We start from the raw sequence: 26303 nt of genomic DNA on the forward strand, positions 1-26303 counted from the left end.
TCTCTGACCTATTCTATGCAGCTCATAAGTCCAACACTCCAGGCATGGACATGACTTGGACTTTTCTTAGTCTTTCCAACTGTATTATTTCCCTAGTAGTAGGACATCTTCTCTGAAAAACAATGTGGTTGCAGGAAGCATTTCTTGTAACTAGCACTGACTCAAGATCTGAATTCACATGCATGAGATATCAGCTAAATCTAGAAATATCTGTCTCTCAATGACTTGTGCTTATAGGACATTTGGAAAATATAATCAGGGACTTAAAATCTAATCCTGGACTTGACTGGTTGCTCAGGAGTTATTATTGCTATTTGTTCAGATACCAGTAGTCACTGGAGGTGGGAAAGAGAAATCTAAGGGAGAGTCCAAAAATCACATCTTCATAACTGAAAAGGGCATAGGAAGAGATAGAGCCTTTATCATCTCAGGTGATTTTAACTACTCAGTCATCAGTCATCTTTAACATTGGCTTTTGCCTTATGTCAGACATGGCAACTAAAAAGAGGTTTCTGCATCCCAAAGTACAAGCCAGAGCATGTGTCTAGCCTCATAGAGCCTGAGCATGCAGACCTAGATTCTTAGGAGGTATCCCAGTCCAGCAAATTGGGTAGAAAGAGAGTACCTCTACTACTGAATATAAAGGTTCTCACAATTTTTAAAAATTAGAAAAAAATGAAATCAAATATTACACTTGTGGCTAAGGGGAAAATTTTTAAGCAATCAAGGAGTAGAGACGATTACAAAAGATAAAATGGATAGTTCTATTTTTAGTTATGTGAAATTAAAAGGCTTTTACACAAACAAAATTTAGTGCATCAAGGATAAAAAGAATGTGAAATGGGAAGAAAATTCTTTGCATCAAATATCTCTAATAAGCATTTGATCTCCAGATAGATAGAACACCCCAGGCCTGGAAAAAAAGGCTTAAGGGTTCAAATCCAGCCTCAGACACTTACCTGCTTTGTGACCTTGGGCAAATCATTTAACATTTGTTTACCTAAATTCCCTCATCTGTGAAGTAGGACTAATCACAGCACTTGCCTACTAAGGTTGTTGTTAGGCTCAAATGAGATAATATCTGTTAAACACTTAGCACTGGCACATAGTAAAGATTATATTTGGACTCTTAAAGACCAGTAATAGCTCAGCAATTAACATATGTAAGGCTTTCTTTAAGTACTATAATTCACCCAAGTCTTCTTACTTGAATTCATTGAGAAAAACTAAATGCTTTTATTATCTCACTTATCTTGAGTTTCAGTATATTGTGAACATTTTTGTTCCATCAAATCAAGAGATCATTCTCCTTGGTACAGAAGAGAAGAACAAAATACAAGGTCTAAGTTATTCTGTTTTCTATCATCAGTTATCATCATCAACTCTTCTATCCTGAGACATGGTTCTTCTTTGATCTTTTTTTTTGCTCCTAGTATAATTTTTTTTAAGCTATTGAAATAGCAAAGAAAAAAGAAAATCTGAATTATCAGAAGACTACTCTATGAAAGCACAAAATTACATTTTAGCATAATTTAATGCGATTTCTATTGGAATTTGGAATTAGTTTAGTATGGACTGAGTTTTTGAAGATCTGTAAAATTATAGCACACAATATATTAAACACAGGAAGTACTTCTTAAGTATAATAGTCCAACTGGATCTTCTCTCCAACTCTCTAACCTTGGTAGCAGGTACTACTTAATCTTTACTTCTAGGCTCCATCCTGCCCTAGCTACTGGAGTCAAGCCTATCCCCAATCAAGGAATTTTATGGGGTGATTATAGATGTTCACTAGACTCTTTATCACTGCATCTAAGTTTTTCTGGAACTAGCTTCCTTCCTCAATTTTCAACTCCTTTAATAATTAGGTGTTCTACCTCTAAATCCTATTCCTCTGTGATTGAATCAATGATGTCAGTCACTTGCCTTCTTAAGCCTAACTATAGCTAATTGTGTATTATGTATTCTAGTTTTCATTTGTTACTTCCTTCTCCTTTGGGACCTACCCTCAGATTCTAGTCACTGCTTGCCTATTTTTAAAATAACTGCTCTTTGGCTAACTTTTTGCATTTTACTAGATATCTGGTCCTGACCTGTGATCTAAGACTTTGACACTCAAGCCCTATTTATCTCTTTATATCCCTCTTTTTTTAATCAACAAAGGCTTATTTGATGTTTTTATTCTTCAGCTAGCTTGGGAAGAATTAGGATGTATATATTTTAGAAAGAGAATTTATATAATATTTAAGCACTCATATATGTGTGTGTATGTTCCAACATATAGTATAATTTTGTTTTTATTTAGGTAAAAATGATGAAAGTGAAGTAATATTCAAACAGGCAGCACTGGTCCATCTTTTAGTAACAATTCGAGATCTCCTCTTAATGTGTACCTTGGACACAGCACTGGGTTAGTCAAAAAATAATTCTTTTTTTTTTTTTTAATTCTTTTTATTTACCAGATATTTGCATGGGTAATTTTCCAGCATTGACAATTGCCAAACCATTTGTTCCAATTTTTCCCCTCCTTCTCCCCCCCCCCTCCCGATGGCAGGTCGACCAATACATGTTAAGTATGTTAGAGTATAAATTAAATATAATATATGTATACATGACCGGATAGTTGTTTTGCTGAACCAAAAAATCGGACTTTGAAATAGTGTACATTTAGCCTGTGAAAGAAATCCAAAATGCAGGCGGACAAAAATAGAGGAATTGGGAATTCTATGTAGTGATTCATAGTCATCTCCCAGAGTTCTTTCGATGGGTGTAGCTGGTTCAGTTCATTACTGCTCTATTGGAACTGATTTGATTCATCTCATTGTTGGAGAGGGCCACATACATCAGAATTGATCATCATACAGTATTGTTGTTGAAGTATGTAATGATCTCCTGGTCCTGCTCATTTCACTCAGCATCAGTTCATGTAAGTCTCTCCAGGCCTTTCTGAAATCATCCTGCTGGTCATTTCTTACAGAATAATAATATTCCATAATATTCATATACCACAATTTATTCAGCCAATCTCCAATTGATGGGCATCCATGTAGTTTCCAGTTTCTGGCCACCACAAAGAGATCTGCCACAAATATTCTTGCACATACAGGTCCCCTTCCCTTCCCATTTCTTAATTTTTTACCTTATCAAAATAAGACATCATCTAACCTAGAAACTGTCATTTAAAATTTTCTTACTTTATTGAAATGTGGATATTTTTCAGGAAATTTTGTAACATTTTCATAATATAATCTACATTTTGTGTATTTCTGAAATTACTAAAGACAAACATTTGCATGTTATTCTTTAATTTTATTTAAATTTGATGACATTTTAAAATGAAAAAATATTATTTTATATTTAATAATTAGAATCCCAAAAGTCTAAGTCCCTAAACCAAAGATAAATATCTGGAGATATACATTTATAATACTCATTTTGGCTTTTAAAAGTTAATATTTTGCCTTACAAGTCAAGTCAACAGGAATTTACTAAATATAATAGAAATACAAAGGCAAAAAATAGTCCCTAGTCTCAAGGAGCTCACAATCTAATAGGAAAGATTACATATAAATGACTTTATAAAAATAAGATATATAGATAATAAATTTGAAGTGAGCTAAGAAGGAAAATACTAAAATTAAGGGGGATTAAGAAGGCCTTATAAAAAGTAGAATTTTAGCTACAAGAAATCAGGAGATAGATAAGAGAAAGAAGAGAATTCTGGGCATATGCTACATACAGTGAAATTACATAAAGATCAAAGGTGCAATACTATGTTCAAGGAGCAACAAGAAGTCAATTATGAATGTTTAAAAATATTTGTTGATTTGCTGTTTATCATTTTGGTGGTATATACATAAAAATAGGCAATTTCCTATTTATCAAGTAATATGATTTGGCCCCATTTGTGTTAATAGTAGATTAAAGTATACATAACTAGAATGATAAAGCCAAACCACTTTTTACCTTTCACACCACACAAAGAAAAATTTTCCAAAATATCAAGACTGTGAAACTGATCTTATTTTGTTTTGTATTATTTATCCTGGGAAAGTATAATTTACAATAAGATATATAATATAATTTATAATTTAGTTTATTTCACATCTAATGATTATGATGCTAGGATGCCTCTAAATATAGTCTTAAAGTTTAAAAATAAATTGGAGGTAGGGATGGTGGCATATTCCTGCTGGTAGGAGAGGCTGCAGCTAGTAGATTGTTTTAGTTTGGGAGTTCTGAACTGTAATATAGGTAAAGCTCATCTACTGTCTGCACTAAGTGGAACATAAATATAGTGAGCCATAAGTAGGGGAGGTGGAAGGGGAGATAGAACAAACACCAGGCTGCCTAAAGGAAGGTGAATTAATTCAAATTGGAACCTATTTATTAAAGTTTCTGTACCCATCAGCATTGGTATTGGATTTATTGTATTTATTGGTAGTCACTGCATTTCTAGCCTAAGTGAGATAGGAAGAACTGGTCTCAAAAATAATAGTAACAAAATAAATAAAAATAAATTAGAAAACAGTATAATTTAAAAAGGTGGTAAGATTAATTCTGAATTAATTAATTCAGTATTACTATACTACTATCAGTATTACTAAGCTGATACCAATAATAAGCAACTCAGTTGTTTTCCTAAGGTTATCCACAGAGCCTTAGGTGTAATACATTTTCCCCCTTCTCCCCATGTATGTGATACAGAATTCAGCTTTTCTCAAAAAATTTGAAAGATTAAACCATTACAGATATGTTGCAATATGAGTATAAACAAAAATCTATAAAAATTATGAAATGATAGTTGAGGCATATAGCTACATATTGTCCTTAAATTACTTAATAGAATATTCATTCTCATAATTGTTCCCTTGGCTCTATTTTAATTTGTTTTCTTTTTAAGATGACTGATAAAGACATCTTTTTTATGCCTTCGTTCAGTTTTCAAGTTTTCCTTTAACACAGAAAAATAATGACAAAAATTAAGTAAACATCCAATGACTTTTGTTGTTTGTTTCCTCTTAGTTTCCTGTTTGTTTAATATAAGGTTTATTTTTTAAAATTATGTAATCATTCTTTCTCCTTTGGTTTATAACAGGATATTTACTAAAAGCAAAAGATGTCTACAAAAGTATGTTAGGTTCCTGTTTGGATAATATTTGGAGACAGCTTGAAATTGTACAATTTATCAGGAAGAAAAAGCCTGAAACCAACTACAAAGAACAAGAATTATATTGCCAAATGTTACGTTTGGTACAAACAAACAGTACAGAAGAACATCAATTTAAGGTTAATAATTTCTATAAAATGTTCTTTAGGCAACTGGAATTCAAATTCTTATTAGATGGCAAAATGTCTTAGTTTAAATAATCAATTTGCAAGGTAAATTTTAAATTTACTTTATAAATTATTAAAGAGGTTATTTAGTAGTGTTATGAAATTTAAATCCTGGAAGAAATCACTTAATTTATTTGAGAAATTTTCTTCTCAAGTAACTAACTGGCTTAATTTTTCCAGTTTGGCACAGAGACTGGTTCAGTGAAAATGTGGTTTGCATTATATGGCAATATCATAATTCACAATGAAAAAAAATTAACTTTTACTCTCAGCGTTTTTATTACCTTCTATTTTGAGAAACAGAATTTTGTAATAGAATTACAATATTCAAGAGATTACCGGTCTCGTTAGTGTCATTTATCAGCTGGGCGACCATGAGTAATGCTCAGCCCCTCTGAATTTTATCTATGAAAAAGCAAAGAATAAAGCTTACAGTAACAATTTCAATTGGATTATTATTATAAAAGCTCTTCTTTAAAAAATTATTTTGAAAGTACTTTTTAAATTATTAAGTGTCATGTTAATATGAAAAGTTGTTCAAATTACTTTTGGTTACCCAAGTGTCATTCGCTTCTTACAACCCTATGTAATGCAAATATTATCCATGTTTTATAGATGATAAACCAAGCAATACAAAATTAAATAACTTGCCCAATCTTAATCACATAACTGGGACCCAAATTGCAAGTGCAATTTTTTCCTCAAATACATAAACACTTATAATAATTTAGTTTTCTTTTGATTATCTTATAGTAGTTTACATTAGATTCACATTGTTTTTCTTTAGTAAATTAGTCATGTCTGACTCTTTGTGAGCCTATTTGGGATTTTCATAACAAAGATACTGGAATAGTTTGCCATTTCCTTTTCCAGCTCACTTCACAAATGAGGAAACTGAGGCAAAACAGAGTTAAATGATTTGTCCAGAGTCATATAGCTAGCAAATGTCTGAGGCCAGATTTGAACTCAAAAAGATGAATCTTCCGGACACCAGGGCTACCACAGTATCTGCTGTTCCTCCAAGCTGCCCCTACATTGGATTCATGTCCAATGCTTATTTAGATGGATTGGATTTGTGATCATATTGATGTGCATAGTAGCTCTTCTGGTACAGATTATAACCCCTCAATACCTCGTCATCCTGTATAATTTTTTGTTCTTATATTTCCTTAAATCCTCCACAAAGATACTAACCACATCAATGAAGGTCTTCCTTTGGTTCTTACCTTTATCTGTGGCACAAACATGCCACTTGAGCCATGTGTGACCTTTCACTGTTGCCACATGATAAATACCTTTCCTTATCTGGTTGTACATATTCTTGATTATGTCTTTTAGGCTACATCCTACTTAAAGTTAATTTTGGGTAATATATTACAGCCAACATACAGACTTCATGGGTTTTTCATTGTCTTTTGGTTAGAAAGCTGAGCACAAATTAATAACCTAAGGGCAAGCCTGGTTCTCTAGAAGGTAAAATAGCCTGTGTATCCTCATAGCTCTGCTTCTAGGAGCTGCCAATGGCAACCTTTGATGGGCAGAGATAGAAGCATGTTTCAGTTATATGTGTTTTTGATAAGAACTAGATAAGTTTTAAGTTGGATGTAGCCTAAAAGACATAATCAAGAATATGTACAACCAGAAAAGGAAAGGTATTTATCATGTGGCAACAGTGAAAGGTCACACATGACTCAAGTGGCATGTTTGTGCCACAGATAAAGGTAAGAACCAAAGGAAGACCTTCATTGATGTGGTTAGTATCTGTGTGGGTGGGAAAGATATCTGGCAATAGATGGGATTTGAGCTAAGTATTGAAGGAAGCCAGGGAAACCAAGAGATAGAACATACCAAGCATGGAAAACAGCCAATGAAAAGGTAAGGTGTCAGAAGATGGCACATTGAGAGGAACAGCAAGAAATCCAGTGTAGTTGGGAGATAAATGAATCTATATAAACGCATACAAATTAATGGAAGTATTCAGATATAAACCACTGAGCCTTAGCACCTATGTGAGGGCCTTTTAATATTCATAGAAAAAGATAAAATTTAAATAAATAATTTATTACAACAAGTTACGAGCAGTTTACATTATTCTTTCATTGTTCTGCCCAGAGATAGAAAGTTTTCCCATAGTTCTTCAGGACAGCAGTGTCCAAACTGCTCATAAGCCTGGCGGTAATAGTGAACTTTAAGAAATACAACAGTACAGCAGACCTATAGTCCTGATCCTAACTAAATAAGTATAACTAGCCCTAAAAGCTCATTATGTATCAAGATGGTTGTTTTGTGGGCTCATTGATAGCCTGTCACTAATAGAATGAATTCAGCACAGCTGAATATCACCAGATATATATTCTCTTCTTACTATTAGTGTAATGTAATCCATTGGAAGAAATCCCAAATGTTAATGCCAGAATTCAACCCAAGGGACTTTTCATGAATTGCTTGCTTTGTATTCCTGTCAAGCTTTTCCCTGGGATATAACAATATAGTTTATGTCAAGCTATGGGTAAAAGGGGTACTTAACTCCCATGCAAGCACTAAGCAAATTACATCAATCCATCTGGCAAAATGTGACATTGACATTGAGCCCTATCAATATATCTGAATCTATAAAAGTAAAATTGGGGAAACTGCTGGGAAATGCATGGGATAAAATCTTATTACCCTTAAGGAAGCAAGAAAGTGAATACTGAAAATGCAACAAAGAACAAGTAAATTGATATGCTAATATTACAAGTATAATCCTGACATCCATCATGTCACAGGACTACCCATCAGTGTAATCTTTTTTCACTAAAAATTGTCAGCAGCCTTTGAGGAGAATTTTTTTTTTTTTCTGTAATGTGTTCAATTTAAGATTCATTCATTTATTCACTATCTGTTAAGGATCTTCTCTGGGGAAGATACATAGATCAAAAGAATGAAACAATCACTGACCTGAAGCTTACAGTGAAAATTATTGTTCACTTTATGACCAATTTTAATTAATATCTTATTATAAAGAACATGGTTACATTTATAAGCTTAGTTTGTATATTAGAATTTATATTTAAGAAAATGAGGGCTATAGTAAATGCACCCTCTCGTTCATTAGCACATATTAGAGAGTTGTACAGTTAAGGCCCCTAGATTATTGAATGATCCATTTAGCTTTATTATTTGAACCATATAAGGAAGGATACATTTGCATTTTAATTCTGTCCAGTCTTTTCACAAATAAATTCCTAGATGAAAACAGATCAGAGGCCTCAATTATACCATGTATTAACAGCAATGTTTTCCTATATGAAGGGCAAGTAAATGATGGGCCTATTTCGTACAGCTAATAAATTTAGAGCTGAAGATGGCATTAGATGCCATCTATTCTAACTCCCTCATTTTACAGATAAAGAAATTGAGACCCTGAGAGGTTCAGTGACTTGCCCAGTATCACACAAATAAAAGTGGCAGAGCCTAAGCCAAAAACCAACTCCAGTGCCATCTCTACTGTACCACATGCTTTTCAAACATATAATGCACATTAGTACCAGAAGCTATATTACTGTGGTAATCCAAAACCATATTCTCAGTTATAAGATGTATAATCATTTCATAAACAATCCTTGTTGTAGTATATTAATCATGAAATATAACACTAATGTGAAAGATAATTTATAAATGTATTTAGTATTTGTAAGTGAAATTAGTATTGATACCAAAGAAATTGGAAAATTGATGTTGCAAATATGAAATGAGACATTCGTTGGTGGGAGGAGGGAATCCAGAAACTCTATATATTGACTTTATTTTCCCTATAACTTTTGATACATATGCTTGTAAAGGGCTAGAACTGAGTGGATGTACTTGACCTAGATGCAAGGTAATCCAGCACTTAGGGCTAATTACCAATTGGACAATTCTCTATTAACATGTTTGGAGGATGACCCTACTCAACTCAATATTGGCTCCATCTGTGGATTGTGGTAAGAGAAGAGAGGAGAGATCAGCTGGTGGAGTAGGAGGAGGAGGATTTATTCTTTGGTGGTAGAGAGAGATGAAGGAGGTGTAGAGATTCCTATATCCCAAAAGATCAAGAATAAAGACTTTTGCTTATCCTGACTCCGGCTGATTCTAAGATATCCAGGGTCTCAACATATGATGGCATATTTTTTAATGTTTTTCTCTAGACTCTGATGAAAATAAAATAGGACTTCTAAAATAAAATTGACAGCAACAGAAATAGCCATCACTCAGCAACTAAAGTTCCTTCAAGGTTCATTCTAATCCAGAGTTACCATCCTAACCAAGTCCTAATTATAGTACCTATCATCCTCCAGGTCATCTCCTTTCACAAAGAGCTCAGTAACTGGCCCAATCTTTTTCTCTAATTCAAATCTTATCTGTTCATGTGAAGATTTCAATACAGATATTGATGTCTCTTTATATACCCTTTGTCCCTCAGTTCATCAGCCCGTTTAAACCTTGCCAATTCAGTCAGTCAGTTTCAGAATTAAGTCAGTATGAGACCCACAGGGACCTTCACATATGGTCTCACCAGAACAGTGAGGGTTATTGGGTGGTTGCTTCTGATGATGAAAAGGTTAAAGTACTTAGTTTTTGTCCATTTCTTATCATTACTTAGCAGGACCTGGTATAGTAGGTATTCAATAAGTGTTAATTGCATTGTCATTCAAGTTTTACAGAAGAGTTGAAATTTGTCTTTTTAATAGTCCTTTCAGATGGAATTCTCATTTATGTACATAAATGATGTTTTTTTTTTCACTTTGATCAGATGTTAATTATAACAAGAATGGACTCAGATGATGAACATTGTTTCCTTATTGAAATACTTAGCAAAATAAAAGGTTAGTATTTCTTTTTCTTTATTATTGAATTAATTTCAATATTGTTTGGTGTTTCAGTAGTATTCCACTTTTCATGACCCCATTTGGGGTTTTCTTGGCAAAGATACTGGAATAGTTTGACCTTTTCTTCTCCAGCTCATTTTACAGATGAAGAAAGTGAAACAAACAGGGTTAAGTGACTTGCCCAGGGCCACACAGCTAGTAAGTGTTTGAAGCTAGATTTAAATTCAGATCTTCCCTATTCTAGACCCAGTGTTCTACATACTGTGCCATATAGCCATTTCATTTTTTGAAGACAATGCCTGTGATGAGGATAGATTTGGGGTCCCCAAATGAAAATTAGTCTGGTAGCAGATTTGGGATACAGGGAGTCAAATGGAGCTCCCCTGCAACTCCTTTGGATTCAGTCCAAGGATACAGAGTTAAATGAGTTCTAGTAGCAGTGCAAGAGTCCCCTGTAAAGGAATTTACAGATCCAAAAACTTAGATTGATAAAAGAAGTAAGGTTAAAGTCTAGTTAGTAAAAGGTGAAGGTAGAGATAAGAGGGCACTAGAAACAGTATTCCAGTGGGCAGAGATGCTTGGTATGCCAGGCGTAAGGCTGGCATGTTTGGAACCTTTGCAAAAAGAAGACTCCAGCTTGGCTCTTTTATAATGAGAGATTTAGCTAAAGGGGCCTGTGGGTGGAGTCCCAAGTTGGCTCCTCACTGGATTTCAGGGAGGGCTAGAATTTGCTTGGTAGGGGTTGGGAAACCTCAGCAGATCATTAGAATGGGGACTGGTATTGGGCTTATACCCCAAAGAAATACTAAAGAGGGGAAAGGGACCTGTATGTGCCAAAATGTTTATGGCAGCCCTTTTCGTAGTGGCTAGAAACTGGAAGATGAATGGATGTCCATCAATTGGAGAATGGTTGGGTAAATTATGGTATATGAAGGTTATGTATGGAATATTATTGCTCTGTAAGAAATGACCAGCAGGATGAATACAGAGAGGTTTGGAGAGACTTACATGAACTGATGCTGAGTGAAATGAACAGAACCAGAAGATCGCTGTAACAACAATGCTGTATGAAGATGTATTCTGATGGAAGTGGATATCTTCAACATAAAGAAGATCCAACTCACTTCCAGTTGATCAATGATGGACAGAAACAACTACACCCTGAGAAGGAACACTGGGAAGTGAATGTAAATTGTTAGCACTACTGTCTATCTACCCAGGTTACTTATACCTTCAGAATCCAATACTTAACGTGTAACAAGAAAATTGGATTTACACACATATATTGTATCTAGGTTATACTGTAACACATGTAAAATGTATGGGATTGCCTGTCATCTAGGGGAAGGAGTAGAGGGAGGGAGGGGAAAATTTGGAAAAATGAATACAAGGGATATGTTATTTTAAAAAATTACTCATGCATATGTACTGTCAAAAAATTTTATAATTATAAAATTTAAAAAATAAATTAAAAAAAAATAGAATGGGGTCTGGGACAGCCCAAGTTGGCTCAGATCCGATGGGGGCTGGGAGAGCCCAGATCTCCTATTGACCAGGATTTGTGAATCAAAGGTCCTAGCTTAAAGGGACCACAACTCCCATCACCTGGATTTAAAAACTGGTTGAAAATGTTCACCTTTTTTATTGCTGTTTGCTTGCATTTTGTTTTCTTTCTCATTTTTTTTTCTTTTTGATCTGATTTTTCTCATGCACCATGATGATTGTAGAAATATGTATAGAAGAATTGCACATTTTAACATATTGCATTACTTGCCATCTACAGGAGTGGGGGGGGGAGGGAAAGAAAAAAAATGGAAGACAAGGTTTTGCAAGGGTGAATGTTGAAAATCATCTATGCATGTGTTTTGAAAATAGCTTTAATCAAAAAAACTTGTTGAAGAATATGGAAAAATGTATTATGTTATTTATGCAGTATTTGTGTCCTCTGATTGTAGAGGTGTTTGTTACATTCTCATTACATTCTTTCAGGTATTCTTTTCAGTATTAGGAGAACTGAGTAAAATATGATCTTCCCACTTTAATTCAGTGATACTGAATGAAAAGGTGAATGAAAAGAATGAAAAGAATTGAATTCCCAATATGCAAAATCATTAGAAAATGTCTTTATGCACAATTATATGAGGGATAACTAATATATAAATGTTATTGGATTCTATGACCAAAAAAACTGCTAAAAAAATAAGGTATAGCATGTCTCTCAGCTGCGGACTTTATTTTACAGTGAAATTAATTTTGTTCACCATATCTTTCTGACCATCTTAGAAACCCTTAACATCCTCAACTCATTCTTCCTTTCCTCCAATTCTGATAAGTTACTTCTTTTTACTCTTTATCCAAGCCTCTCTCATTTTCTTCAGTGAAATGCTCTTAAATCAACTGTTCTTTTTCTTACCTTCATACTCCTCCTATTTACTAGTTCCTTCCTTTTTGGCTTTAAACATGATCAGGAATACCCTGTCCTTAAAATACCTTCTCTAACATCTGTCATCCTTTTTTTTCCCCATTCTACTCAGCATTTATTTTCATTTGAAGATGGTGGAAAGTACTTATAAACTGTTGAGAATACAAGTTCCCTTTGCCTGGAAGTTGTCCACATAAATTGTTCAACTTCTAAGTGTATTTTTAGTATAAAGACAAGATAACATGACAGCTAACTAGGAACCAAAACAATAAGCAACAGGAGATATAAACCTTTGAAATATAAATTAATTATCATTACAAAAAGGCAATCGCTGATCCTGTCATCTTCAAAAGCTATCATCTTTTCTCAGCAAACTAATTGAAAAACTATCTATAATCAGTTCCTGTTTCCCCTTCTATCACTTCTCAGTTCTTGGAATCTGGCTACTAACTTCATCACTCAGCTTCATCATAAACTGCTCTTTTCATAGTTAACCAACAATCTGATTGTCAAATCTGATTATCTTTTCTTGGCCCTCATCCTTCTTATTGTATTTAACACTATTGACCACCTTCCTCAATACCTCCTATGTGAGTTAATATCTTTTCACCAGTTATATCTTAGGTACTGTTTAAAAGTATTTAAAGTTTTTACTCTTTATTGTTTTGAAATCAACTGTAAAAATGTAATTCAAAAATTCACTTTTACTCCAAGTCTGATTTTTCATTTGTGTCATGTAGATAATAGACAGGTAGTAAGTCCTCCAAACATCTTGATCCATTTTTAGTGTGCTCTCTCTAATATTCATTATTCCTCCCACTTATTTCTCACCTTCACTTCTTGCCAAATAAATAACACCTTCCAACCTTCTTATACTTCCCATGTCCAATATAAATCTAAAAAGATTTCTTACTCCTTCCAAAATTTTCATCTGCTGTTTGCCACTTAAGAAAGGAAGGAAGGAAGGAAGGAAGGAAGGAAGGAAGGAAGGAAGGAAGGAAGAAAGAAAGAAAGGATGGAAGGAAGAAAGAGAAAGAAGGAAAGAAAGAAAGAAAAAGAGAGAAAAACTAACTTGCTCCTTAAACTCAGCAGCTCCACCACTAATGCTTCCTCATAGTGTGGAAGTAGCCCCTGAGTTCTCAGAAGCTACAACAGTGGAACAAAAGCATTGGTTATATCTACCCCATTGAAAAGATTTCGAGTTAGGATCCTTGATTCAACTGCATGTGTGTTATCCAAAAATCTAGCAGAGTTCAGAGAGGTTTTTTATCAGATATATTGCAGAGCATTTTATTGTTTTGCCGTATCAACTCTAAAAGACTAGCTACTAATATGTTTTGCAGTCTATACTAGTACAGGGAAATGCTTAACAATGACAAAATTACAAATCTTTGAAGTATTGAAATAATATAATACTTGTGTGTGTGGTTTTGTGGGCATACACATGTGTATTGTGACTATAGCTATGTATCTGATATATAGTAAAATATCTTAGTTTTTTATCAATGTGTCCCCAAATCACACTGTAGGACTTTAATTTCTAAAACTATTACTTATAGGATGGCTTTTACTAACTTAAGTATCCTGTTGTCTTCCTGATCCTAATATTTTCTCATCTTTCATCTTAGGCTCCATTTTATGCTTGGTTTACTATACAGCTAAGAATTGTTTTTTTCTTCTTTGATTATAATAACTATCTCTGTTTCCTACTTGCTAAGCTTTTTGTCTTGTGGAATACTATAAAATTAATATGTTCCTTCCATCTTACAAGCTCTTAATCAGTGCATTTAACAAGTAGGTAGTATTTTTACACTGTAACTAATATATCATTTTAGCAAATCAGGACTTTAAATAATATGAATAGAACTGAAATTATTATGACAAAAGACATAACATTCATTTTCTTTTGAATTTTCTGGCTCCAAACCATCAAATCAACTCAAAAAGAAATGATTATATACATACTGTGTACCTAGCATGCCACTCCTTTGCATTTTACAGATGATTATTCTACAATACAGTAAAGAGTTTGCCATCCCTGGAATAAGCATTTCTTATATCTAAATGTTGTCCCATAAGAACGAATAAGATGTTCATACGCTGGCATGTTTTTAAAAAACTATTTTATTTTTTCTAATTACATATAAAGTCAATTGTTAATATTCAGTTTTAAAAAACTTTTGAGTTCCAAATTTTCTTCCTTCTTTCCTCATCTTCCCCCCCAAGATTATAAGCAATTTGATATAGATTATACATATGCAATCATATAAAACATATGTCATATTAGGTTGTGAAAGAAGAAAGAAATCAAAAGAAAAAAAAGAAAGAAAAATAGGATGTTTCAATCTGTATTCAGACTCTATAAATTCTTTTCCTAAGTTGGCATATTTTAAAGTATCTTTTTCTGCATACTCTGATGAAAAAGAAAATGAAACTAAAGTAAATTTGAAAGCAGATAGTGGTAAACTAAAGAATAACCATTCCCTAGTGACTCTTCTATATTTCACAATGATATTTAAATGTTTTGTAGAAAGGGCCACCAAAAAAAAATATTCTCACCATGTTGGGATAAGTTCTATTTAAGTCAAAATAGATAGTTAGTAGGGGATTCAACTCAGCTAGTGTGAGTGCAAGTTGTTGCCTAGAATTGAGTGTTACAATTATATTCAGAATTCTTATTTGAAGGAGGGAAATTTTTCATTATGATTTTCTAATAATGTGGACTTAGTATACAAATGGAAGATGTTTAATATGGATATTCTAAAATTAAGTTATTTCCATTTCACTAAGATTGAAAAAGTAAAAATTGAATATCCATTCTTTTTAAAACATATATTTCAGATGTATAACCTCTGACATATATTTTCTGTTGTGAATGTTTAAAATAGCAACAAAACCAAAAACACTCTGAATCCTTTTAAAAATTATTTAAGCTTTCACAAGGAAGTAGCCCTTTTGAAATATCATTAAATATATTTCTTGGTAGTTAAAACAGAAGTATATAAAATTAAGAACATTGAAAAATATTTTTTTTTCCATTGTTTTGTCAACTCAGGTTTAGAATGTATTTCTTTATCTCCTGAAAAAAGAAAAGTTTTACTGGAATCCAAAGATGTTTTAAATGGGTGAGTCAATTTTTTTTTTTAATGGATGGTTGACTTTTTAATCAATATCTGTTGTTCTTTATCCCTATTATCCTATGGCTAATGATTTCAAAATATTCAAGTTCACAAAGCATGTCAGGCATATGTTAATTGACCTTTTAAGAGATCTTTATCTTTTTCTGTATTCTGGAGTGGGTAAGAAAATAGCAATGATGTGCCACTCTTGGAGATTATTTCCAAAGAATAGTATTTGGGAATTTTTGGTTTGCTGTTTTGGAAATTGTTTGTGACAACAATAGCTAGCATTTGTATAGAACCTACTATGTGGCAGATACTGTGCTAAGTTCTATATACGTATTTGATCCTCACAACAATACTGGGAGGTAGGTACTGTTGTTATCCCCAATTTATAGTTGAGGAAACTGAGGTGAACAGAGGTTAAGTGGCTTAATCAGAGTTACAATGCTAGTAAGTAGCTGAGGCCTTATTTGGACTTAGGTCTGCCTGACTTCAGTTCTAGTGCTCTATCCACTGCATCTGGCTGCCCTATAACAGACATTATATTACATTCCAGTCTATCACATAATTACAGAAAACTTGTTTTTAATCTCTCTCTCTCTCTCTCTCTCTCTCTCTCTCTCTCTCACACACACACACACACACACACACACACACACACACACACATACACACACACGAAGTTCACAGAGTTCAATGTCTGAAAATTAAATAATTTTGGGGTTTTTCATCACTACTACTATCACTACTGAAATATCTGTAATACCATTCTTCTCTTTGATTTAATGTTTCATGACAGAAAATCCAAAGAGTATTTTGAGTACTATGAGTACATTTTCCTGTAGATAATTTATAAATGGATAAAAACAGTTCTTTAAAAAATTGTAAACTAGGGGCAGCTAGGTGGTGTAGTGGATAGAGCACCAGCCCTGAAGTCAGGAGGACCTAAGTTCAAATCTGGCCTCAGACATTAAAACTTTCTAGCTGTGCAACCCTGGGCAAGTCACTTAACCCTAATTGCCTAATAAAAAAGAAAAAAGAAAAAAATTGTAAACTATTAATAAGTATATGAAAGAATCTTTTCAACTCATAAAGAATAAGAAAAATAAAAGTTAAAGCAACCTTGATGCCACACCTAGCATATTGGCAAAGATGATGAAAAATGGAATGTTTAAAAGAGCTGTGTAAAGAGAGATATACTAATGCCTTGTTGATAGAGTTGTGAATTAGTACAGCCATTTTAGAAAAAATTTTGGACCTGTAAAATAAAATATGTTCTGTAATAAGGTATAAAGCCAAGGAGGTCATTGATTAAAAAGTAAATTTCCATATGCACCAAAATACACATGGAAGCAGAGAGCTAAAAATTTAGGTATATAAGAGCAAAAGATATCAATAAAAATTACATTTTAAAAAAATGAAAGATTAGAGTATACAAACCTGGGTATCAGTAAAATCTAATACTTTTTCATCAAAAACTCAAGTAATTGTGGAAAATATTGTCAAGGGATTTTCTTATGAGGAAGAGAGGTTGTCAGAAGAAGTAGGGGCAAGGGGACGAGGAAATTCTCAATGTATATTCTGCATTTTCAATAAAGTATAAGGCAAGGATTTCATATGAAGGCATGGGAGGAAAAATTGCTTCTGGAGGTTTGAGGGAAGAAGCAAAGGCCTAGAACAATTGCTGTTTAGGATAGGAAGGAGACCCAAGAAAGAAGAGTAAAAAGATTACCTTTTTGGTTTTTCATGAGTTGAAGGATTCTTTCATATTGTTATTAATAGTTACAACAATTGAGACTAAATATCATAAAAGATTAGATAATAAAAATTTATAGTAGCTTCATAAGAGCAAAAGATATCAATAAAAATTACATTTTAAAAAAATGAAAGATTAGAGTATACAAACCTGGGTATCAGTAAAATCTAATACTTTTTCATCAAAAACTCAAGTAATTGTGGAAAATATTGTCAAGGGATTTTCTTATGAGGAAGAGAGGTTGTCAGAAGAAGTAGGGGCAAGGGGACGAGGAAATTCTCAATGTATATTCTGCATTTTCAATAAAGTATAAGGCAAGGATTTCATATGAAGGCATGGGAGGAAAAATTGCTTCTGGAGGTTTGAGGGAAGAAGCAAAGGCCTAGAACAATTGCTGTTTAGGATAGGAAGGAGACCCAAGAAAGAAGAGTAAAAAGATTACCTTTTTGGTTTTTCATGAGTTGAAGGATTCTTTCATATTGTTATTAATAGTTACAACAATTGAGACTAAATATCATAAAAGATTAGATAATAAAAATTTATAGTAGCTTCATAAGAGCAAAAGATATCAATAAAAATTACATTTTAAAAAAATGAAAGATTAGAGTATACAAACCTGGGTATCAGTAAAATCTAATACTTTTTCATCAAAAACTCAAGTAATTGTGGAAAATATTGTCAAGGGATTTTCTTATGAGGAAGAGAGGTTGTCAGAAGAAGTAGGGACAAGGGGACGAGGAAATTCTCAATGTATAGTCTGCATTTTCAATAAAGTATAAGGCAAGGATTTCATATGAAGGCATGGGAGGAAAAATTGCTTCTGGAGGTTTGAGGGAAGAAGCAAAGGCCTAGAACAATTGCTGTTTAGGATAGGAAGGAGACCCAAGAAAGAAGAGTAAAAAGATTACCTTTTTGGTTTTTCATGAGTTGAAGGATTCTTTCATATTGTTATTAATAGTTACAACAATTGAGACTAAATATCATAAAAGATTAGATAATAAAAATTTATAGTAGCTTCATAAGAGCAAAAGATATCAATAAAAATTACATTTTAAAAAAATGAAAGATTAGAGTATACAAACCTGGGTATCAGTAAAATCTAATACTTTTTCATCAAAAACTCAAGTAATTGTGGAAAATATTGTCAAGGGATTTTCTTATGAGGAAGAGAGGTTGTCAGAAGAAGTAGGGACAAGGGGACGAGGAAATTCTCAATGTATAGTCTGCATTTTCAATAAAGTATAAGGCAAGGATTTCATATGAAGGCATGGGAGGAAAAATTGCTTCTGGAGGTTTGAGGGAAGAAGCAAAGGCCTAGAACAATTGCTGTTTAGGATAGGAAGGAGACCCAAGAAAGAAGAGTAAAAAGATTACCTTTTTGGTTTTTCATGAGTTGAAGGATTCTTTCATATTGTTATTAATAGTTACAACAATTGAGACTAAATATCATAAAAGATTAGATAATATAAATTTATAGTAGCTTCACTCAAGATAATTATAAGACTTTCTTTAGCTCCATTCAACAGTGCATGAATAGGAATAGAGGAAACAAACAAAAGTAATCCAACTATGGAGTTTGGCAAGTTGTGTGTGGTTGGCAGTAGAGAAGAGTGTAGAGTTGAAATCAAAAGAGTTCACTAAGAGTTCACGAATGGGAGGAAAGACAGTATGGACAAATTAGGATTGATTATCTAGACTGTAAAATATTGAGGAGCAGAGAGAGTGTAGGTGAAAGTGAGAAAGAGGAATGGCTTTGATATGAATGAGACATAGAGACAAATGAAATGCCAGAAGATTGTGATCAGAAAAAGGAATTTCAATATTTTGATCATGAAAATAGCACCCTAATGGACAATGGCAATATGAACGGTGTGAGCCTACCTGTGTATAGCTGAATTAGAATAGAATTGTAGGCCAGAGTTGTTAAGCAGATTGAAGAAGTGATAGTGATATATTCAAAGGAACAACACTTTTGGATATGCCACACAGTGGACTTAGCTAGAGCATCACAGCCCCTCCCTCAGCTTAAATGACATTCAAAGCCACTTTCCATTCTCCTGCCATTCTTTCTTTTTTATCCAGAACCACAGAACGTGGGAGAGGGCTGCTAAATTACTTTCATAGGGAACTCAGTTCTTTTTTACATTGCTCAAGTCCTTTCCAGTCCCCTCTTCTCTTATACATTCAGATTTTCATTTCACAATTTTATATTATGCCTGATTAAATTAGTGGTTTTTTAGTTACAGTTATAGAAAAATTAGATTTTGTGAAATTAATTTTATTTTTAATTACAAAGTTCACTAACTATAGGAAAATTTTTATATACCTTGAGAGATATAAAGTTATAAATAGATGTAGTATTTTCAGTTATGTCTAACTATAGAATTGCTATTGTTTGTCTTTCATTCTCAAAGACCATCACATCAGGAAGGCAATGTCATGATGATTTACAAGTGAGTTGGATTTAAGTGTGGGAGGGCTGTGCAAAGTCAAGATATAGATCAGGACAGGAGATGACCTAGGATGCATTAGGAAACCTTGGCCTTTTGAAACTAAGTCCTTGTCAGGCCTTATTGGTCTTATTGGTCTTTCAGTGAAACGTATATTTTGACCAAATAATCCAAGACACATATATGTTTATCTCATGTAGTGATGGCCATTTCACTAATATTCAGAATCCAAATAACTAAAAGGAAACACATAATACAGATGAAAATAATTTATAATCCAAAATACATTTTATATTGTAATTGCCAGAAATCCCAAGATTGTACTACTCAGTTGAAAAAGTGGCAATAGAAAATTATAATTAATGTAGTCACTAATCTATATGAAGTCAGATGGGAAAGCAGAACTGTAATGTTTTCTAAGATGTATCTGCTTTCTATAAATATGCAGTAAACTTCTTTATATGTACAAATATAAGTATAGATATAGCAATTTCCAAAATTGTCAAGTTACATAGTATTGTCAGTTGTAACAGGATGAGAAAATTTCTGATTATGATTTTTCTGCCAGATATTCTGCTGATAATAGTTGTTCTCTGCATTTCAAAACATAAAAATAGGTTGTAGTTCTTTACTTCATGGGGGGGAAATAGGAGCATCTGAGGAGGAAAAGGCAAAGAGGAAGACCCAGCTTAGACACTAAATTACACAGAAATTAATACTGGTGCTTTTCTTAGATTAGTAAACACATGGGATTAGTGAATAAAACAGTCAGGAATTATGACCCTTTACCTTTATCAAGTTAGCATTCTCAGTAAGGTGTATTTAAATTTACTCATTTCATGGATAAACTCATAATTTTAATGATGTTTTCTTGGATCTTCTAGCCTCAAGAAGTGTTCCTGTGTGATTATACATAACCGATATATTGGACCTGACTTCCCTTGGACTCAGTTCTCATTCACGGTAGAATATAATTATGTAGAAAATTCTTGCTGGACTGAACATTGTAAACAATTGGATATTCCTTATCTGGCCTTTAAAACAGTTCTTCCAGAAGGAGCTTTTAAAGGTAAGGACAGTCTCAAATTATTGATTTCTCCATTCCAGTTGAAATTTATTAATTTGATTTATACCCTAAATTTTTTAAAGAAATCTTTTGTAACACTGCTTAAACTGAAAGTTTAATAAACACTGCATGTCTAAGAAAAGCATAAAAAACATACCACTAAGACTCCCTCAAGACCTGCTAATGCAATTCAATCTTAAGCTAATTAAACTTGTGAATTGTATTTATAATAGTGAACCCTTTTATTTAATTTGTGTCTAATGCATTTTTAAGCAATCCTCATTTAATGGGCAATGAATGACCTCTTAATAGAGACTGAAAACCAGTGCCCACAAATATTTGGGTAGGGTTCTAAAACCAAACTCAGTTAACTTTGGCTCCTTCCTACTTTAGCAATAACTCAAAATGATTAAGTTAATAATTCCAAAGTATCCTGAAACAATGAATAATAATTATGGAACAGGACTGAAATGCTGGTAGTAATGTAAGTTCTAGCTCCCCACTGTAGATTACAAAATACTAGATTCTGTACCTACCCATGGATCTTGCCCCGAGTGTTTCTTTTATTATCTGTCACTTTCTATCAGACTTTAGGTATAAGTAATAGATCAGAACCAAGGCTAGGAATTCCAATCTAGTTCTAAAGACTGCATGCATGTATATGTATATTTGTATACATACACATATATGTGAGGGGTATATGTGTGTATGCATATATATATGTACATATACATATATATGCATATATATACATACATAGGCATATATATAAAAGTAAAATTTTTCTTTTATTTAGAAAGTGCCTCACTGGACAAATTTGGTGGTTTTCTTTTGGAAATTCAAATCCCATATGTGTTTATCACATCTGAAGGAATTCTTAACACACCAGAAATACTTCAGCTACTGGAATCAAAGTAAGTCTCAGATTTCCTAATTTTAGCATAGCTAGTTATTTTCTATGGTTTATGTTATTATATAATATCCTGGTAGATTCAAAACCTTGCATAGCAACAGACATAAGAATACCTTTGCATTCTTTTATGCAAAGGCAAAAAATTATTCCCATCCTAATATACATTCCCCAAACCATTAAGAATGGATAGAATGGAAATGGTAATCATATAAGGACATTAAAGCAATAGAGATTTTCTTAAATTTCTCTTAGAAATTTCACTGTTTCAGCTCAGCTAATTGTGTTTTTACAGCTACAATATAACTATAGTGGAAAGATGTTGCAGTGAGTCCTTACAACAGTTTGGAGATACAGATTGTTATGTGGTAGTGACAATTGATGAGTGCACAGCTGTAATTATTCAGGTAAGTCTAAATGCTCAAGAAAATAAATTTAATCAGCAGGGATAGGAAAGATATGTATGTGTGTGTGTATGTGGAGGAGTGGGGGGAGCGAGGTGTATGTGTGTCTATGCATGTATATGTATATATCTATACATACAAACATAAATATATCCTTTCTTAACTACTAGCCTGGTTGGGGGTGGGGGTAGGGGTGGAGGGGAAAGGGGGAAAAAAGAATAAAGTAAAAAAGATAAGCAACAAAGAACAAAAAGAATAACGTAAAAGGAAGTAAACAAAAGATGGACACTCATGAATATAATTTCTTCTCTATATGTATACATACATATATGTGTGTGTGTATATATATGTATATATATATATATATATATATATATATATATATATATATATATATATATATATATATATATATATATATATATATAATGTACTTTCTTAATCTGGTAATTTGTTATTACCTCCCTGAATCTTCTGATGTTCTCCTGGGCACATGAATCATCTCTTATGTTCTGCTGGGCACATGACAATATTCTCTTTTGTTTTATTTTGTTTTGTATTCTTTTCTGTTTTTCTTTTTTTCTTATTCTGGTTTTTTTAAAATAAAATCACTAAATCAGTAGTTTCCTATTGCCTCCAAGATTGAATACAAAAATCTTTTTGTGGTGTTCAAAGCCCTTCATAATCCATCCCCCTCCTATCTTTCTTACACCTTGCTTTTTGACCTATTCTCTTCCATCCAGTGACAATGGTCTCTTGCTTGTTCCACAAATTCCATCTCTCAGCTATGGGTATTTTTTCTGACAGTTCCCCCTATGTCTTAACTGCTCTCTTCTCTGCTCCAACTTTTGATCTCTTTGGCTTCCTTTTATGTCTTAGCTAACATACTATCTTCCACAGGACACTTTCCCTAATCCTCTTTAATTTCAGTGCTTTTCTTCTTTTAATTATTTCCTATTTATGCTGTATATAGCTTGTTTGTGTATATTTGTTTGCATGTTGTCCTCCCAGTTAGATTGTAGGCTCCTTGAAAGTAGAGATTATCTCTTTGCTTCTTTTTGTATTGTAATGCCGGAGAAACTGAGGCATGATAGAGTAGAGAGTATTTAATATTTTATTTGAAAGGGAGAGATTTACTGGGACCAAAGGGATCCATGGTTTGGTCTGAATGAGGCTATCACCTCCAAGAATCCAGGATCCAGCAGCCAATGTGAGTTCTCCATGACATATTTATACACAGTAGCTAAACAAAGGCAGGGGGTGGAGTCCAAACTCTGGTGAGCAGGAATCTCTAGGCAGGAACCATTAATACAGTTCTGACAGGTTTGGGGTAGGACCATAAATTCTTACTAACTGGGAGAAAGAAAGTGTCTGGCTAGAGACAGAAAGTCTGGACTTCCTCTTTTTGAGTTTACACAGTGACAGTTTATAACCTCTGAGTTATACCAATCTTAATAAACCAGAGGGTGGGGTTTGCAACTAAGGGGATTGAGGCAGAACAATTAGGGAAACTGAGTCAGAACAATAAAAGAAAACTGTGGCACAACAGTATCACCAGCACTTAGCACAGTGCCTGGCACATAGTAGTGCTTAATAAATGTTGATTGAATGATCTAGAATATGCTCTAAAGGAGGTCATAATCACTATGCTCTAATGAAGGAAAAGTGTACATAAAAAAAAAATTATGATAAAAAGAACAGAGAAGTGAAAGTAAATAAACAATTCCAGCAGAGTAATGTTTAAAAAAAAATTGAGTAAACAATTCTGTTCATCTAGAGGGAGAGGTAAAATTGGTAAGGCTTCTTGGAAAAAGGAGCCCCTGAGCTAGGTTTTTAAGTAAAAGAGAGACATAAGACTGAAGTAGAAAAGAACAGGTCATTCCAAGGATAGAGAAGGGCAGAAACCAGTGCTCTATGAATGTGAAGAGTGCAGTGAGAAATGGGGAAACCATCCCCAGTAAGGAAGAAGTACATGAAGAGGAAAAGTAGAAATTAGGCTGGAACAGTAGGGAAAAACTAAGTTGCAGAAATCCTGTAATGCCAGCAGGAAGAGTATGCTTTGTTCCTTAGACAGTGAGAAGCTACTGAAAGTTTTCATTTAGAGGAATGACAGGTTCAAAGAGGTATAGAAAAAAGATTGTTCAGTCAATTGTGAGGAAAATAATTTGGAGAAATAATTGACTAACATTGTGATAACCATCAAGTGGTGCTAGGGGGTGGAGGTTTAGATTCTGTCTCTTCAGCCTTCAGAATTTGAGGATGGTGGGGAAAACCATTCTTCTTAAAGTACACTGAGTGGATCCAGGGAATGCCCTTGGCATTTCTGTCCTCACTCTGATTGCCTAAAGCATTGTGAGGATATCTGACACTATATCACTTAACTGCCTCATGACTCAATAACCTAAGGCCAAATGGTCCCAATTATATAATACATCTACCTCTTTATTGAGGAGTTTATAAGAATTATTAGCAAAATCAAAACATGTTACTGCCTCCCATTCAATTTGGCTCCTAGTATGTATGAGGTTGGGGTTGGGGTGGAGCAAAAAGTGAGGAAGATTGAAGAGGAGGAACAGGAGAGACAAAAATTCCTTTTCTTTAAGACTTAACATTGAGACTCTATTTCTGACCACAAATCCATTCTTGGCTCCTTTATTGCAGCTCCCATATTTGCAGATTTAAAAAAAAAATCGTACAATTCACAAAAAAGTTATAATGAATCATAGTTTTATAGAAACCAATCAGGGATTAGAAACAAAGAAATTATATAAAAGTTGTCTACCAACTGCAAGGAAAAGAGAAGAGGGAATTAAATCTTCCTTGTTCTTTCAGGAGTATAAACAACCAGTAGCTCCACTTTTTATCAGCCACCTTCATTAGAGTTAATTTTTTTTCTCTTTTTCATTTAAAAAATTTAATTTATGCGTTTATTTTGGGTTGATCAAAAAGATTCAGTAAAAATTAAAGCTCATGACCTAATTGAGATAGTAATTTACCCCTTCAATGTAATCTAAAAGTAGCCATGGTTGGAAGTCTCTGGCTGCTATGTAATTTTATTTATAAGTTTGATAGTAAAAACTAGGCACAGTAAATAGAGTACTATGCCTGGAGTCAAGAATACTTCGATTCAAACTCAGCCTTACTCTTACTAGCTATATAAACCTGAACAAGTCTTATAATTTCTGTCTTGCCTCCGTTTGCTAAACTATAAAATGGAGATAATAACAACATATACCTCGTGAGGATCAAATGAGAAAATATTTCTAACATGCTTAGCACAGTACCTGGCATATAGTGGGCACTCAATAAGCTTGTTTCTGTTTCTTTCTTTCTTTCTTCTTTTTTTTTTTCCATGAACAAATGTGCTGTAGTTGAGAATTACTGGTCTAGAAAGAGAAATATAGCAACATGTTCACAATGGTTCACTTTGAAGCTAAGCCTGATATTTTCTTTATTTAATTCTATCTTTTGTTATAATATAAACAAAACTGACCTTAAGATTTTATAGTTAGATCATCTTAGCCTCTGCAAAGAGCAATAATTCTGTTTTCTCTTTACTTATGCTTTATTCCTTCAGTTTCTTATTCTTGTCATAACTAGAATATTTATACAACTATGTCAAATAAATAGTGATGATATTGAATATCCTTGCCTTATTCCTTATCTTTTTGGAAAGGCCTTTAATCTTTTTCCATTACACATAATGTTGACTATAGGTTTTATATAGCTACTACTTTCCATATTAAGGAAAGCTCCATTTATTCCTATGCTCTTTTTTAGCATTTTTTAACAAAAACAAGAATTGAATTTTGTCAAAAACTTCTTCAGGGTCTATTGAAATCATACCACAATTTTTGTCTTTTCATTCATTTTGTCTTTTCATTCATTGTGTTTATACTTTTCCTTCTATTGAACAGACCTTCTATTCCTGATCATAATATATAATCTCTTTACAGATGAGGAAAATGAAATCCAGAGAGATAATT

The 26303-nt window shown here is 33.3% G+C and overlaps 1 protein-coding gene across 1 annotated transcript in view; it reads left to right on the forward strand.

Annotated features, from left to right (window-relative positions):
- Window positions 1–26303, forward strand: part of SHOC1 (shortage in chiasmata 1) — a 124852-nt gene that overhangs the window by 79706 nt on the left and 18843 nt on the right. Inside the window, exons 13-20 of the mRNA XM_074280881.1 lie at window positions 2306–2410; window positions 5099–5289; window positions 10112–10184; window positions 15665–15734; window positions 19902–19940; window positions 20822–21006; window positions 21800–21917; window positions 22209–22320. Of these exons, the coding sequence (XP_074136982.1) occupies window positions 2306–2410; window positions 5099–5289; window positions 10112–10184; window positions 15665–15734; window positions 19902–19940; window positions 20822–21006; window positions 21800–21917; window positions 22209–22320 (893 nt within the window). The remainder of the gene's footprint in view (window positions 1–2305; window positions 2411–5098; window positions 5290–10111; window positions 10185–15664; window positions 15735–19901; window positions 19941–20821; window positions 21007–21799; window positions 21918–22208; window positions 22321–26303) is intronic.

Source organism: Sminthopsis crassicaudata, chromosome 1, assembly GCF_048593235.1.
Source record: "Sminthopsis crassicaudata isolate SCR6 chromosome 1, ASM4859323v1, whole genome shotgun sequence".
Classification (NCBI taxonomy): Eukaryota; Metazoa; Chordata; class Mammalia; order Dasyuromorphia; family Dasyuridae; genus Sminthopsis; species Sminthopsis crassicaudata.